The sequence below is a fragment of the Brassica oleracea genome, chromosome C2 (genome assembly GCF_000695525.1).
Source record: "Brassica oleracea var. oleracea cultivar TO1000 chromosome C2, BOL, whole genome shotgun sequence".
Classification (NCBI taxonomy): Eukaryota; Viridiplantae; Streptophyta; class Magnoliopsida; order Brassicales; family Brassicaceae; genus Brassica; species Brassica oleracea.
This window is the reverse complement of record NC_027749.1, coordinates 48,036,129-48,049,264: the sequence shown is the minus strand read 5'-3', so window position 1 is coordinate 48,049,264 and position 13,136 is coordinate 48,036,129. Positions and strand designations below refer to the sequence as shown.

Below are 13,136 nucleotides of genomic sequence, written 5' to 3'. Positions count from 1 at the left end.
TTTTTTATGAATCAAATTCGTGTGTAAATAGAGTAAGAGGGAGGATGAAGATATGGAGTAAATGAAGAGGAAGCGGACTGCTTGTATTTATAGTTTAAATCCTGCCGACAGACCGAGGAAATTCCGACGGAATTCCGACGCCAACGGCTAGTTCGTCGGAATTTCCTCGGAATTTTGTAAAATCCCCCAACGGCTCTCCAACGACTATAATATTTTCTCGAAATTCATCGGTTTTTTCCGAGGAACACATTTTTCCTCGGAATTTCTTCGGAATATTCCGACGGATTGATATTTCCTCGGAATTCCGTCGGTATATTCCGAGGAAATTCCGAGGAAACCAAATTTTGTGTTTCCTCGGAATTTCCTCGGAAATTCCTCGGGATATTCCGAGGATTTCATTTTCCGTCGGAATGTCCGTCAGAATACCGCCGTTTTCTTGTAGTGTCCGTCGCAATATAGCGTGTTTTTTTGTAGTGTAAGATTAAGATAATTATTTACTCTTCTTTATACAAAAAAAAAAAGTTTACGGTAATTATATGTGATTTTATGGTGATTAGATTTTTTTTTTCAAAACCATTCGTTTAGTGTGTGATTGTAACATATTATTCCCATTATTTTAAGCGAATGAAAAACCATATGCATGTCTGAAAGAAAATAATATGTGGTGAAATATCAGAGAAAAGTATATACGGATGATGTTTTATGTCTTATCAGTATGATGTTTTTTTTTTATCAAATCAGTATGATGTTAACTATGCAGTACTCTTCCATGGAGAAAAAAAAACAAGTTTGCTTTGAAGATTTTCACAGTTGTGTAACTTCAATCCATAATCTCTTTAATTTAAAGCTTAGAGTTATTTTAAAATTTTAATTTTAGCAGAACAATTTTTTATTAAAATTTTGTACCAAAAAATTTTGTTTAAAAAAGGATTTGATCTCGGAACGCACAAAAGAAAAATCTCTTACACTACCACTAAACTTATCCTAAACAAAAAAAAAAAGGCCCGAAGTTGTCTCTTCATTGTATACTTTTAGTCGGTCGTGCATTAAGAATAATTGTTTTTCATTTGTTTCCAATTTTTTTGTTAGGTGTGTGAATTACGTGTTGTGGAAGGATATGAATCATACGACTTTGATACCATTTTAGTGGAATATTTCTATATATACCTAATATACCTCTAACAGCAATAGTGCCGTCTCTATCATTGAGCTTCGAGGTTCCTAACAAGTACTATTCTATAAAAGAACAACTGATCGTGCAGCTAAGTAATACAGTGTGTGTGAACTGTGAAATGTGAACACATCCAACTTGTTAACTTATGGGATGTATGTTTATCATGATACGATATTTTATATTTATCATAATATGAAATATTATCATCACGTACGGTTACAATTCGACCGGTTTATGCGTCTTTGTTATGACATTTGCTACATATTGTAACTGTACCAATATTTAGAGACAAAATACAGACTTACCAGCTACTGATAAACTAAGTAACAAGTCAATCGCAAATCTTAAGTATATTGTCCCACAGTTACAATGGATTTGCGTATACAAGCATAACAAGTTTCGCTACGAATTTATATCAGAATGATTATTCTGAATGAAAATCAGGGTCGGCCCCGAGATTTAAGGGGCTGTAGGTGATTTTTAAAAAATTTCAGCTAAATTTTTTTTTGGTAAATTTGGGAGCTTAAAAAAAAATTTCTGGGAGTTTTTTTCTATGTAATTTTTTCCAAAATTTTTGGGAATCTAAAGCCAATGTTTCGTTAGGTTTTGCCCAAGACCGGTCCCGATGAAAATACATTTCAAAATGGGATAAATTTTCAAAATGTGTGCTGTAAATAGAAGTTGAAAAGAAAAACATGACAAGAATCATCTTTATCGTTATCCTATAAAACAAGAATATAACAAAACATTACGTACACTAAAACTGTACAAAATCACATGTGAAATTAAGACAATAAAAAATAAAATAGACAAATAATTCTGTCAAATTTCTTTTCTGAATCTTTGGTATCTTAATCAGTATTAAGACTGAAACGACTTGTATTAATTTTCATGTCCCCCACCCATCATCTAGCTCGTTCTCCACCTTTAGTCACCAAATAAAAACGTACAGGGTGGATTTGAGTGAAGTTTCCATGAAGAATTACCGTATACTGTTTCTTTTTCTTACAACATTTCTTATTGAAAAACCTGATCTCGTCACATGTGTGAAGTTCATAAAAATGCCATAACCATAATTTAACCAGTAGTTTATTCAAGTTCAACTGAATTTCACTGTTTGTCGGTGCACGTGTACTGTCCAACTAAAATAGTGCGCATACGTTTCTACTGATGCGTCAAAACATAAATGACATTATTCATATATTATTTAAAATTTTCATGATAACCAAAAATGAGGTTTTAAAGGGGAAAAAACAAGAAAAGAAATTAAACTAGTAATATATTTATATTTATTGTATTGAGGTTTATGGTAACGCAAGATCGAAACCTGAAAATTGTACATTGCTTTTTTCGCCGGCACCATTTGCATCTACATGCATGACTGAATCGCCCGATCCAACCCGGGTTTCCAGCTCTCCGGTTGACGTGTCGGTGGCCGTGGTGGTGGGTTGGCTGTACAAAGCTGTAAGTTGGTGAAAATAAGGACAAGTCCTTGAGTCCAGTGGTCTCTTCTTGTTAACATTTTTTGTCTTCTTAAAATATTTGTTGATGTTTTCCCATTTCTCTTTGCATCTCTTGGCACTTCTCTTGTACCCACTCTCCAACATTTTCTTGGATATTCTTTCCCACAAAGGAACAGCTTTAGAGGATGATGATGATAATGAGATCCCACCTTTATGATGATCATCATCATTTATGCTACTGATGCTGCGTCTGATGTTGATAAGAGCTAACACCTCATCCCTAGGCCATCTCTTGCCAGTGTCACTCTTTTCATCACTTAGTGGAGGTTTTCTGTTTTGGGTTTTGGTTTTTAGGGTTTCAGTTGAAATGGGTTCAAGTGGTATGTCATTGCTTTGAAGAGAAATAGGGTTATGTGGAGTTAGGGCTTGAGGTAATAGTGATGATGAAGTTTGACACTTTCGTCTGCCTTGGGTTTTTGGTAGAACTAAGGAAGATGAGTCTTGAGAAGGTCTTGGACTCTGGACCATACCATTTCCATCATCATGGTTATCATGGCCTGTGAACTTGCATATGAACTTGATGATGCTGGTGTTTCTATCACTAGCCATAGCTTGTTCGTTTGCTCTAATCTCTACCTCTTTGTTAAGCCTCTCCATCTCTTGCTTCTTCCAAGCTTCCTCTCTAGCCATTTTTTCTTCTTCCTTCTTCACCATATCTTCAAGAAGCTTCTTATGCATCTCCTCTTGTTGGACTATCATGTTCCTCACAAGTCCCTCACAAAACCCTTTCAACACACCAAACCTCTCCTTTTTCTTCCTCTTCCTCTTCTTCTTGTCCCTCATGATCATCATCAAGCTTGATGATGATGATGACTTTGCACCATCTTCGTTTCTAACATTATCGACGGGGTTTATTTTATTCCCCATTGATGATTCTTCTACTTGACCCTGACCCTGATGATCTCTTTTGCCCTCTTCCAATAAGTTATGTCCCATTTCCTCAACGTTTTCTTTTCCCTTTAGCGAATTGTTCCTCTTGTTCTGGTTATCCCCAACTTCTGATGAGACATGCTCATCATCATTATGACCATGATGATAAAACTCTTCAACCTCACTAAACATCCTATAATTTCCTTTGTTGTTGTAGTTACTGATGTGATGATCATTAGTATTGTTGTTACTATTAAAATATCTTCTCTCTTCTTCTTCGAATTTCTCTTTGCATTCTCGTGGACTCCTCTTATACCCAACTTCTGCCAACTTTCTACAGCCATCATAATTCGATAAACGACATAGCATCATTAATTATGCAAACATACACACATACCAAAAATATACAAGTATATAACCATTTGAAGTTTTTTTCCCTATATGATATATCATCCATTAAGTTCATGTTTCAGTTCATTGTATAATAAAACTTCTCGAGAAATGCCAATTATGTATAAATACGTGGCCAATCATTTGCCATCATTAAAATTAAATTTTCCAAAAGTGATTGTTCCACAAAAAACAAGATCTGTAGCCTATCAAATCATCATATTGCGTAACCGGAATTCTCACTTGTAATTGAGCGCAGATTTTAAAATTTGTAATCAAACTAATGTAAGAAAAGACTAAAGAGATTAATGTCCATGTCCATATGCATATATGGAAATATATAAATATTGGTTGTGCATATATATATAGAAGTATATTTCATATGTGTATGAGTGTGTGTGAATATGTATTACCTTGAAGTGAGCTCCCAAGTAAATTCAGGGAACCAATTCTCCACCGTAGATCTGAACCTAAGAAGAGCAAGAACTTCATCACTACACCATGGATGATGAAAGTGACGATGATTATGGCCATCATGATCCGTATGACCTATCCACTCAGAAGAAACACCACCATCTTTGATGCCATGGTGATGATGATGATGATGAATGATCTTACGGCTATCGAGGCTCAACATATGCTGGGCTTGATGGTTTGAGTTAAAGGAAGCGAATGAGACAGGAAAAGGAAGTGATCTTTCAGTCGCCGGTTGATGCGGCGGAAGCAGAGGAGGTGGCTGTGGAGATGCTATGAACTGGTCGATCTGTTCCGGTACTCCACCATCAAACATGTTTCTTTATTTTTCTTCTTTTGCTTCACTAATTAGCTATATTCACATCGAAACCTAACTTTTCTCTCTCCATTTGGTCTCTCTTTTTATATTGCTATCTTATTCATTTATAGGGATATAAATATAAAATTTTAAAATAAAAAATATCACAGAGGCTAATATTAAGCTAAATCATTTTATTATTAATATATTAAGCATGTATTTTCTGATTTTAGTCTACATTGTTAGTCTATCCGAGGTTTATATTAAGCTTTAACAGATTACAATATTTAACATTGAAAGTTATGTCAAATTACAAGAATAAAATAGAATGCTAAAATCATTTTTCCTTTTTTGTTCTATTCGCTTTATTCAGAATATTGGAACCATTCTCTATCGGAATATAGTTTTTTTTTTCCGGAATATAGTTGCGAAATAAAATAATTGATAGTTCAGTGATATTTTTGAATCGCGGTCCGGCCAGTTCTTTTTCCGCAACAAAGTTTAGATGATATTTTCCCTAGAAAATAAATGTTAGCTACAAAAAATTTCCCTCGTTAAATAAAAGAAAATATAGCAGCACTGGCCAATAGCCATATATGTTTTATTTTTATTGGTCTATATTTATATCTAGCAATAATGAAATTGCAAGACTATTATATTTTTTTACTCAAAATCTGCCGTGTAGACTTTGAAGATATCTTTCCCGGATTTCAAGATTACTCATATCTACGAGCGCATAATCAAATTTCAGATTTCTTAGTTAGGATTGCGAGGTCTTTCCATAGAGTATTTTATTTCATTGGTTGTTCTATTCCGGTCTGATTACCTAGGTCACTTCAAGTTTGATTAAGAGAATAGCCTTTCGATGTCAAAAAAAAAGAAGAAGATAAAACACGCGCATACATTCCATCTTCATTTTGTTTATTTTTGCATAATAATTGACTGCTAATGAGTGTTATTTATATATGTAAAAAAAATTGAAACTATTTATAAAATGGCAAAGAAAAAGACAATATTACTATAAAAATCCAAACATTATCACTGACATTGTGTCGAATACCATTATATTTTACATGATAATATAATGATATAATTTTAATAATTTACCATTATATAATAAATTATAATTTAAAAAAGATTTTTAATGTAGATACTATATTTATTGTTACACAGAATATTATCTATAAATGGAATATACCTATGCTAAAATTAAAATACTACTAAAATTGTGTATATCTTCTTTAATAATTCATTTAAAATCTATACTATTAAAAGGAAATTATTTAAAAAATTTATTGTAAAAAGTTGTTAGACCTATCTAAGAATAAATAAATCTATCGTATTAATTTAGAGTCTTTTTTGAAATTTACCATGACATTTTTGGATCTATTGAACATGTTGTATCTTAACTCAACAAAAAAAAACAAATAACTAATGACAAATCAAACTCAAATTCATAACTCATTGACAGTTCATATATATCTTGAACCGAAAACCAAAACTACAACCGAATTGGTAGCGAACGAAAACCGAATGTCCATACCTAAACATATTAGTGAACAAATAAATGTTTTTATAAACTTATTAACAATATATAATTGCGCGCTTTCAAAGCACATGTCATATCTAATTTTGTTTATTTTTTCCTAATAATTGACTGCTAATGAGTGTTATTTATATATGTCAAAAAAATTGAAACTATTTATAAAATGGCAAAGACAAAGACAATATTACTATAAAAATCCAAACATTATCACTGACATTTTGTCCAAACACAATAAAACGAATCATCTAGCCCATCTTATAGCCATCCCTTATGCTCAAACAAATTAAATGAAACATGAGCATTAGGACTTGGGATGGGATGAAAACGTGTATGGTTCGAATATTATATAATGTAACATAAGATATAATCTATACAAAGCTGATTTTCAGATAAATTTTTTTTTTTTCGTAGATTCATAGGATACAAATGGGCACTTAAACTACTTTTATTAAAACTCTTTCAACAAAAATCAATTGATTTATTAAATGATATTATTTCTAAATAAGTGATGTATAATGCATGGTAGTCCTACATCCTTATTTTATAACCATCCATTAAACAGTAACTCGAATTGTATTTTCATAAGAATTTTAGTAAATTAAATTTCTTCGTAAGATTTTGAGAACATGATACCCCTTCAGATATGTCTATGTCTATTGAGAAAGATGCCTTTAGAATCCTATGCAGAAGCAGGAGCAGATGCAGATGATAGTGTAATAAACGGCAAGAGGAAATGGCAGGGCACGTGAATACATGCAGGAACTGGGTCCTCTTTATTTAATACTATTCTGTATTTTATGTCCCCCGGCCCATTTGTCTTTTAGGTCTTGCTCATCTGCTTCTCAGGTCCACCATATTTATCTCTTCCTTCTCTTGTCGCTACTGCGTCAGCACTTTTCCACTTTGATCATGGTATACTATTAGGACGAGGTACGTGCAAATCCTTGATCTAACTAACAAAAGGAAGAGCTCGACCACGACCTCCACGTCCTGCTCGATTGTGGTTTACACGTATGATCGATAACAATTAAGGAGACAACATCATTCTTGAATTCTTGTCGTAAGTTTGACCCGTTTAGTTTTGTAGGATCTTTTTGGACATCTAAGATAAAAAGTTTCTGTAACGCCCCTGATCGTATACGGTTAATAGACCTTTCATGCCCGTTCTTTCGGTCTGTGTGGGTTCGTGCGATGGATGATGCCTTAATTTTTCGAAGTTCAAAAGTTTTGTTTACTAGACCCGACAATTACTACATGAATTTTTCACGTGCTTTAGTTTTATCCGCACGATATCGCGAATCACTTTTCGATAGGTCACTCATTTTTTACTTCTCCAGAAGAAGTAAACGCAATATAGTAATAATAATATAGATAGTCCAATCAATTCTATTAAATTTTTTCACGTATACCAAAAATCAGAACGTTATAGTTTCATACTAAAAGAACGGTCTTCGTCCAAATAGAATCCTACATGCTCACAAGATTACATTACGACATACCAATTGTTAGATAAAACAGTCGCTACCAAATCTCTATTTATGGACTACATCTCTTCTCGGATTAGGTTCATTAATACCACAATGGAAACTTTGGAGTCAGTGACAGTGCTCAGTACTCACCATCTATAAATCTAATAAATCCCTGTTTTCTAAATTCATATCTTTATTAATTTGTTTTCGTAGTCACAGTTCACAATAAACCAATTTGTGTATCCAACGATTAGTTTCGAACAAATAACATTTATATACTTAAATGGATCCTAATCCTAGCTTTTTTACGATATTGTTGGATCCGTGTTCGTTTGGACCTAAATTTCTCATGTTGCAAATCAGATTCCAAATAGTTGATAAATGATATGTTTATTAATAGATGAGTCATTCCCTAGGGTGAACCTGGAGGTTCACCAACCAATAGAATTTCATTATTTCAAATTCGATATCTTTTAAAAAAAAATAAAATATTGTCAAATTATATTATGTTTTTAATATAAAAAAGTAAAAAAAAAAAAATAGTAGTTACAGAAAAAAAAATTAAAAAAAAATATTTTTAACGTCTTCAGCAAAACACTAAACCCTAAATCTTAACCCCTAAACCCTATATCCTAAACCCTTGGGTAAACCCTAAACCCTTGGATAAATCCTAAACCCTTAGATAAACCCTAAACCCTTGGATAAACCCTAAACACTTGGAATAATCTTAAACTCTAAATAAAAACACTAAACACTAAAACTCTAAACCCTAAACCCTAGAGTGTTTTAGTGTTTAGTGATTTTGATTTAGAGTTTAAGATTTATCCTAGAGTTTAGAGTTTACCCAAGGGTTTAAGATTTATGATTTAGGGTTTAGAGATTAAGATTTAGGGTTTAATGTTTTGCTGACGACGTTAAGAATATTTTTTGTAATTACTACTATTTTTTATTTATTTTTTTTTTAACTTTTAATTTAAAAATAATAATATAATTTGACAATATTTTATTTCCTTTAAAAGATGTCGAATATGAAATAACACAACCCTATTGGTTGGTGAACCTATGGGGTGAACCCAAGAATAAGTCTTAATAGATAGATCATATATATTCTTTTAGTGTGGTGGCATATATGTAACTTCTCTTAGTATGGTTAGATTCCTAAAATAAATAATTTTCTAGAAATCCAAGCAATTCAAACGCAAATAATTTGCTTTGCATATACACTAATCAAAGAAAATATACTTGTAGCGTCCTTATAGTAAATATTTACAAGCTATATCATAACCTTTGAACCAGAAGATAAAATATGTTGGGCCGCTTTCAGAAGACCTTTTGACTTCATACCTTTGAACCAGAAGATAAAAACATGTTAGGCCTCCGATCCTCTGTAGCCCATACTATAACATGCGCAGCTCTAGAAAACTCGACTATGTGCTTTGAAAGCGACTTTTCAGGTCGTCCTCGATTGGTTGGTGGGTCATCGAAACTGAACAACTTTTTATTTCTCAATGTGCTGATAAGCCCAGAGATTTGTTATTGTACTTTGACATTTAGGCAATATCATCATATACATTAAAGTCCCTCAGCACATTTTCATGATTTTACAAATCCAGTGTGCTATTTTATTGGGTCCACTGCATTCTAAAGTACAATAAAATTGACAGAGAACTTTAATTTGCGGTGGTTTTTGTATGAGCATTTATGTTGTTCACTGGACACACGACTCTACACACAACTACTACCTGCACTCATCCATATCCCCTTTCATCAATGCATCTAAACAAACTCTCAGTTTTCTCAATTCATTTCAATCTTTTCACAAAAGAAGAGAAGACTTTTCTTAGTGTTTTATAATAAATTAAAATGTGGGTTTTAAAATGTTAATCATTTGCAATTTTCTTTCCTATATATACGTGTTTATAGTCACCTCCAGACACATATACCAATAAACAGTTTCTTTCTCTCGATCTTTATAGTAATTCTTCCCCAAAAATATATTATTAAAAGAAAAATGGGTATTTCCCGACAGAACCGGGTTGAAGTCAAGTCGATGCTAACCGCGATATCAAGCAAGCCATCTCGATCTGGTCAGGTACACACGTTTACCGCTCTAGACAACGCTATGAGTCCACATACGGTCCATGTCATCTTCTACTACCCTCGTAGTCCATTCGGTTCCTTTGACCTCGACTCGGTTCGGATCCCGTTGTCGGAGCTCCTCTCGATGTACCCGCCCGCTATTGGTCGGGTCACCAAAAACCCGGAAGGGATCTTGGAGGTCAAGTGTAACGATGCGGGACTTCGAATCTTGAAAGCCAAAGTTTCTGTTGGTATTGATGAGTGGCTGAGATCAGCTGATGGACATGAGGAATCTAATCTAACGGCTTGGGAAGACATGCCAGAAGATCCTAGTGCTTGGTCGCCGTTTCGTCTGCAGGTCTAAAACATATTTTAAATATTTTATAGTATATTTTTATTTCTGTTATCAAAATATTTTGTTGACGATTTGTTCACAAATTATATATATTTTTTCCTTTTTTCGGTTATGATTTTGACAGATAAATGAATTCGAAGGAGGGGGTGTGGCGATAGGTCTGAGCTGTCCACACATGCATGCAGACGCAACAACGTTAACAGTTCTCTTAAAGTCATGGACGGAAGCTCAACGCCGTCAGTGTATTACCCATCCTCCTTCCTTTTCACCTCTGCCCTACAACTTAACGGATACTGACGCCGTTAAATCCGACCGTGACTCCTTCTCAAAGCCCATCGCTGGGCCCGTTTCAACCAAAACAGCCACCGCCACGTTTAGATTCTCTGGCTCCGCCTTCACGAGATGTGTCAAGGAACACTCCATCCACGAGATATCCCCCAAAGCGACGCCGTTTGATGTGTTCGCCGCTCTTTTCTGGACACGTGTCGCTCTGGTGAAGGACAATAGTGATCGAGTTTGTGTTTGTGTGGACTTCAGGAGGCTCTTGCCAAATCCGCTTCCTTATGGTTTCTTCGGTAACGCTTTGAACTTTTCGTCCCTTGAGATGCCTAACGTGGTGAACATGGAGGTTGGACACGTGGCAAGTTTGATTAATAAACATGTGGCGGGTTTGAACGTGGAGAAAATCAGGTCCGGTCTGAAGCGGGCTGGGTCCCAAAGAAAGATATATGGTACGGACTTGACTATTGTGAACATGGAGCATATGATCGTGGATGGAGAGCCGTTGATGTACGAGACTGTGTTTGAGGAAGGTGTTAAGCCTATGCACGTGAGTTACCGGATTGGGAACAACGGCGGAGAAGGGGTGATAACGGTGATACCATCACCGGAGAAAGGGTTTGGGAGGACGGTTGCAGTAACTTTGCCGGAGGCGGAGATGTCAAAGTTACTTTCTGATCAAGAAATCCTTCGTTTGGAACCTGAGATTATTCTAAAAGGTGTGAGGTGATTTATATATATAAGAATGATCTTTAAAAATTGAATAATATCTAGAACCATGTACGAGTGTTTTATAAAATCATGATGATTGATGTGTAAAATCTTAATGTACGTGGATATGCTTGATTTGATTATCTATGTTACAAAAATTGTCTATAAACACATAAAGTTAACCATGATGGAGACAGATTATTTGAAGAATATATGATTTATGGGAAAGTGATTTGTGATATTCGTACGAATAAGTACAAAATGTTGAGATAAGCATGAAATAGCTTAGAGTACAAGCTACCTAATCCTATTGTGTTTGAATTTATCTAAAGGATTAGGAAATAGAGTTGTGTTAATCCTAATGAGTTTAGGATAATTATAAAGTTATATAAAGAGATGCAAGGGTGTTTGCATATCTTATGAGTTTGAGAGCTTTAGTTTTTTTTGAGTTATTTTCTAAAGCATTGAGAGAGTTTTAACAAAGCGTTCTTTGAGAAATATAGTTCTTTGATTCAATATTTTTTAGTTAGTTCAACCAAAAGATTGCTATTGATTTTTCCCTTCGATTTTCTTACCAAGTTCACAGCAGCATGATTTAAAATAACAATATGTTATTTCAGTTTTCAATCCATGCATGATGCATCATATTTAACAAAGAAATTACTTATTACACAACCACACAATGAAATAAAAAATATGGCACCAAATCAAACGATGAATTTTAAACATAACATAACAAGTCCAAGACCAAAGCCTAATCCAACGTTCATCTCACCGGACCCAGACTTCTCGGACGGAACCGCCGCTTTCTTAGAGGAGTCGTCTGAGTCATCGGAGACAGCAGGTGATTTGGATTTTGGACTAGGCGCCACCGGTGAGATCTTGTGTTCTCCAAACATCTCTTCAGGCAACAATACCATGTCCACCACGTAAACCGCAAGTGGACGTTCTTTTCTTAATGCATTACTGACACGTGTCTCGATGACACCGGTCGATACGTTGACTTGGTTCCCTTGACCGGTGAAGTTAAGTCCGTATACCGCTCCACCGTCTCGCCCTGTAGCTTGTGTTCTGACAGGGTTACTTACGGAGAGAAGATCATCCATTGTGTAGAACTTGGGACTAACATGGTAAAGAATGAGCTTGACTTGGTCGTCAGGGCTTAACTTGTTTAGGGTTCCCGGTTTAAGGTTTTGAAAAGCGTTGTCTGTTGGTGCGAATACGGTCATGCCTTCTGATGAACTGTTGACTTGGATGTTGATTTGTTTTCCGATTTGAGTTGTGTTTAAAAGACGGATAAAAGTAACGAACTGACCGCCTTTTTCTAGGATAGCTGTGATGTTGATGGGACCGGCAGGGCCAGGAGCAGGAGCTGCGGGCTGAGCAGTTACCTCCGTGGAGAGGAAGATGGCGGCGAGGAGGAGGAAAGGAGCTAGAGTTAGATGAATGGTTGCCATTGCGTTTGAAGTTTGAGTTTATGCGTAGATGGGAAAGTGAGGTTGGAAGTTATGTGACTTATATGGATGAGAAAAAAATGCTTTACTGATGAGCTGTGGCTTAGTTGGAGTGAGATATATTTGGCTAATAAGCCATTTTGGTTAACATTTGCCGACAAAAATCGGATTCTCTATGCAATTATATATTTGATCATGAATTTATTAATAAATAATATAATTCGTTCTCCTTTTAACAGCTCTGCATAATTCGTTTGTGTGATCGCAATCTGCATCGATTTTAAAAATACATAAATGAAATTTAATCAAGATATGTGAGAAATTATATGAGCTGCTTAAAATTGTGATGAATGAATTCTAGCTTTAACATATATATACAAACACAATTCATATCTACTTTGTACGGAGTTAACAACGAAATCACAATCTTTCTTTTACTATGAATGTATGTATATACACTTAGGGTAACAACCGACACTAGCTAAAACAATACTCTCAACTAATTAATGGTTGG

At 34.7% G+C, this 13,136-nt stretch overlaps 3 protein-coding genes across 3 annotated transcripts; 1 reads left to right on the top strand and 2 right to left on the bottom strand.

Annotated features, from left to right (window-relative positions):
* Window positions 1-2,311: 2,311 nt before the first annotated feature.
* Window positions 2,312-4,824, bottom strand: LOC106321911 (trihelix transcription factor GTL2-like). Its single transcript, XM_013760126.1, has 2 exons — window positions 4,371-4,824; window positions 2,312-3,901 (listed from the first exon to the last, which is right to left on the bottom strand). Exons 1-2 carry the CDS (start codon window positions 4,745-4,747, stop codon window positions 2,479-2,481), a joined length of 1,800 nt encoding a protein of 599 aa, XP_013615580.1. The 5' UTR covers window positions 4,748-4,824; the 3' UTR covers window positions 2,312-2,478.
* Window positions 4,825-9,573: 4,749 nt separating this feature from the next.
* Window positions 9,574-11,353, top strand: LOC106321827 (protein ECERIFERUM 26-like). Its single transcript, XM_013760064.1, has 2 exons — window positions 9,574-10,181; window positions 10,303-11,353. The coding sequence occupies exons 1-2, from the start codon at window positions 9,756-9,758 to the stop codon at window positions 11,185-11,187; spliced, it is 1,311 nt and encodes a 436-aa protein (XP_013615518.1). The 5' UTR covers window positions 9,574-9,755; the 3' UTR covers window positions 11,188-11,353.
* A 406-nt stretch (window positions 11,354-11,759) lies between these two features.
* Window positions 11,760-12,723, bottom strand: LOC106322722 (fasciclin-like arabinogalactan protein 13). The gene has a single exon (XM_013760844.1). The coding sequence runs from the start codon at window positions 12,623-12,625 to the stop codon at window positions 11,876-11,878; it is 750 nt and encodes a 249-aa protein (XP_013616298.1). The 5' UTR covers window positions 12,626-12,723; the 3' UTR covers window positions 11,760-11,875.
* Window positions 12,724-13,136: the final 413 nt, after the last annotated feature.

Coding starts and splice junctions, on each gene's coding strand:
- LOC106321827 (XM_013760064.1), top strand. CDS start 9,756: ATGGGTATTTCCCGACAGAACCGGGTTGAAGTCAAGTCGATGCTAACC. Junction 10,182..10,302: donor GGTCGCCGTTTCGTCTGCAG/GTCTAAAACATA, acceptor TGATTTTGACAG/ATAAATGAATTCGAAGGAGG.
- LOC106321911 (XM_013760126.1), bottom strand. CDS start 4,747: ATGTTTGATGGTGGAGTACCGGAACAGATCGACCAGTTCATAGCATCT. Junction 3,902..4,370: donor ACTTGGGAGCTCACTTCAAG/GTAATACATATT, acceptor TGATGGCTGTAG/AAAGTTGGCAGAAGTTGGGT.
- LOC106322722 (XM_013760844.1), bottom strand. CDS start 12,625: ATGGCAACCATTCATCTAACTCTAGCTCCTTTCCTCCTCCTCGCCGCC.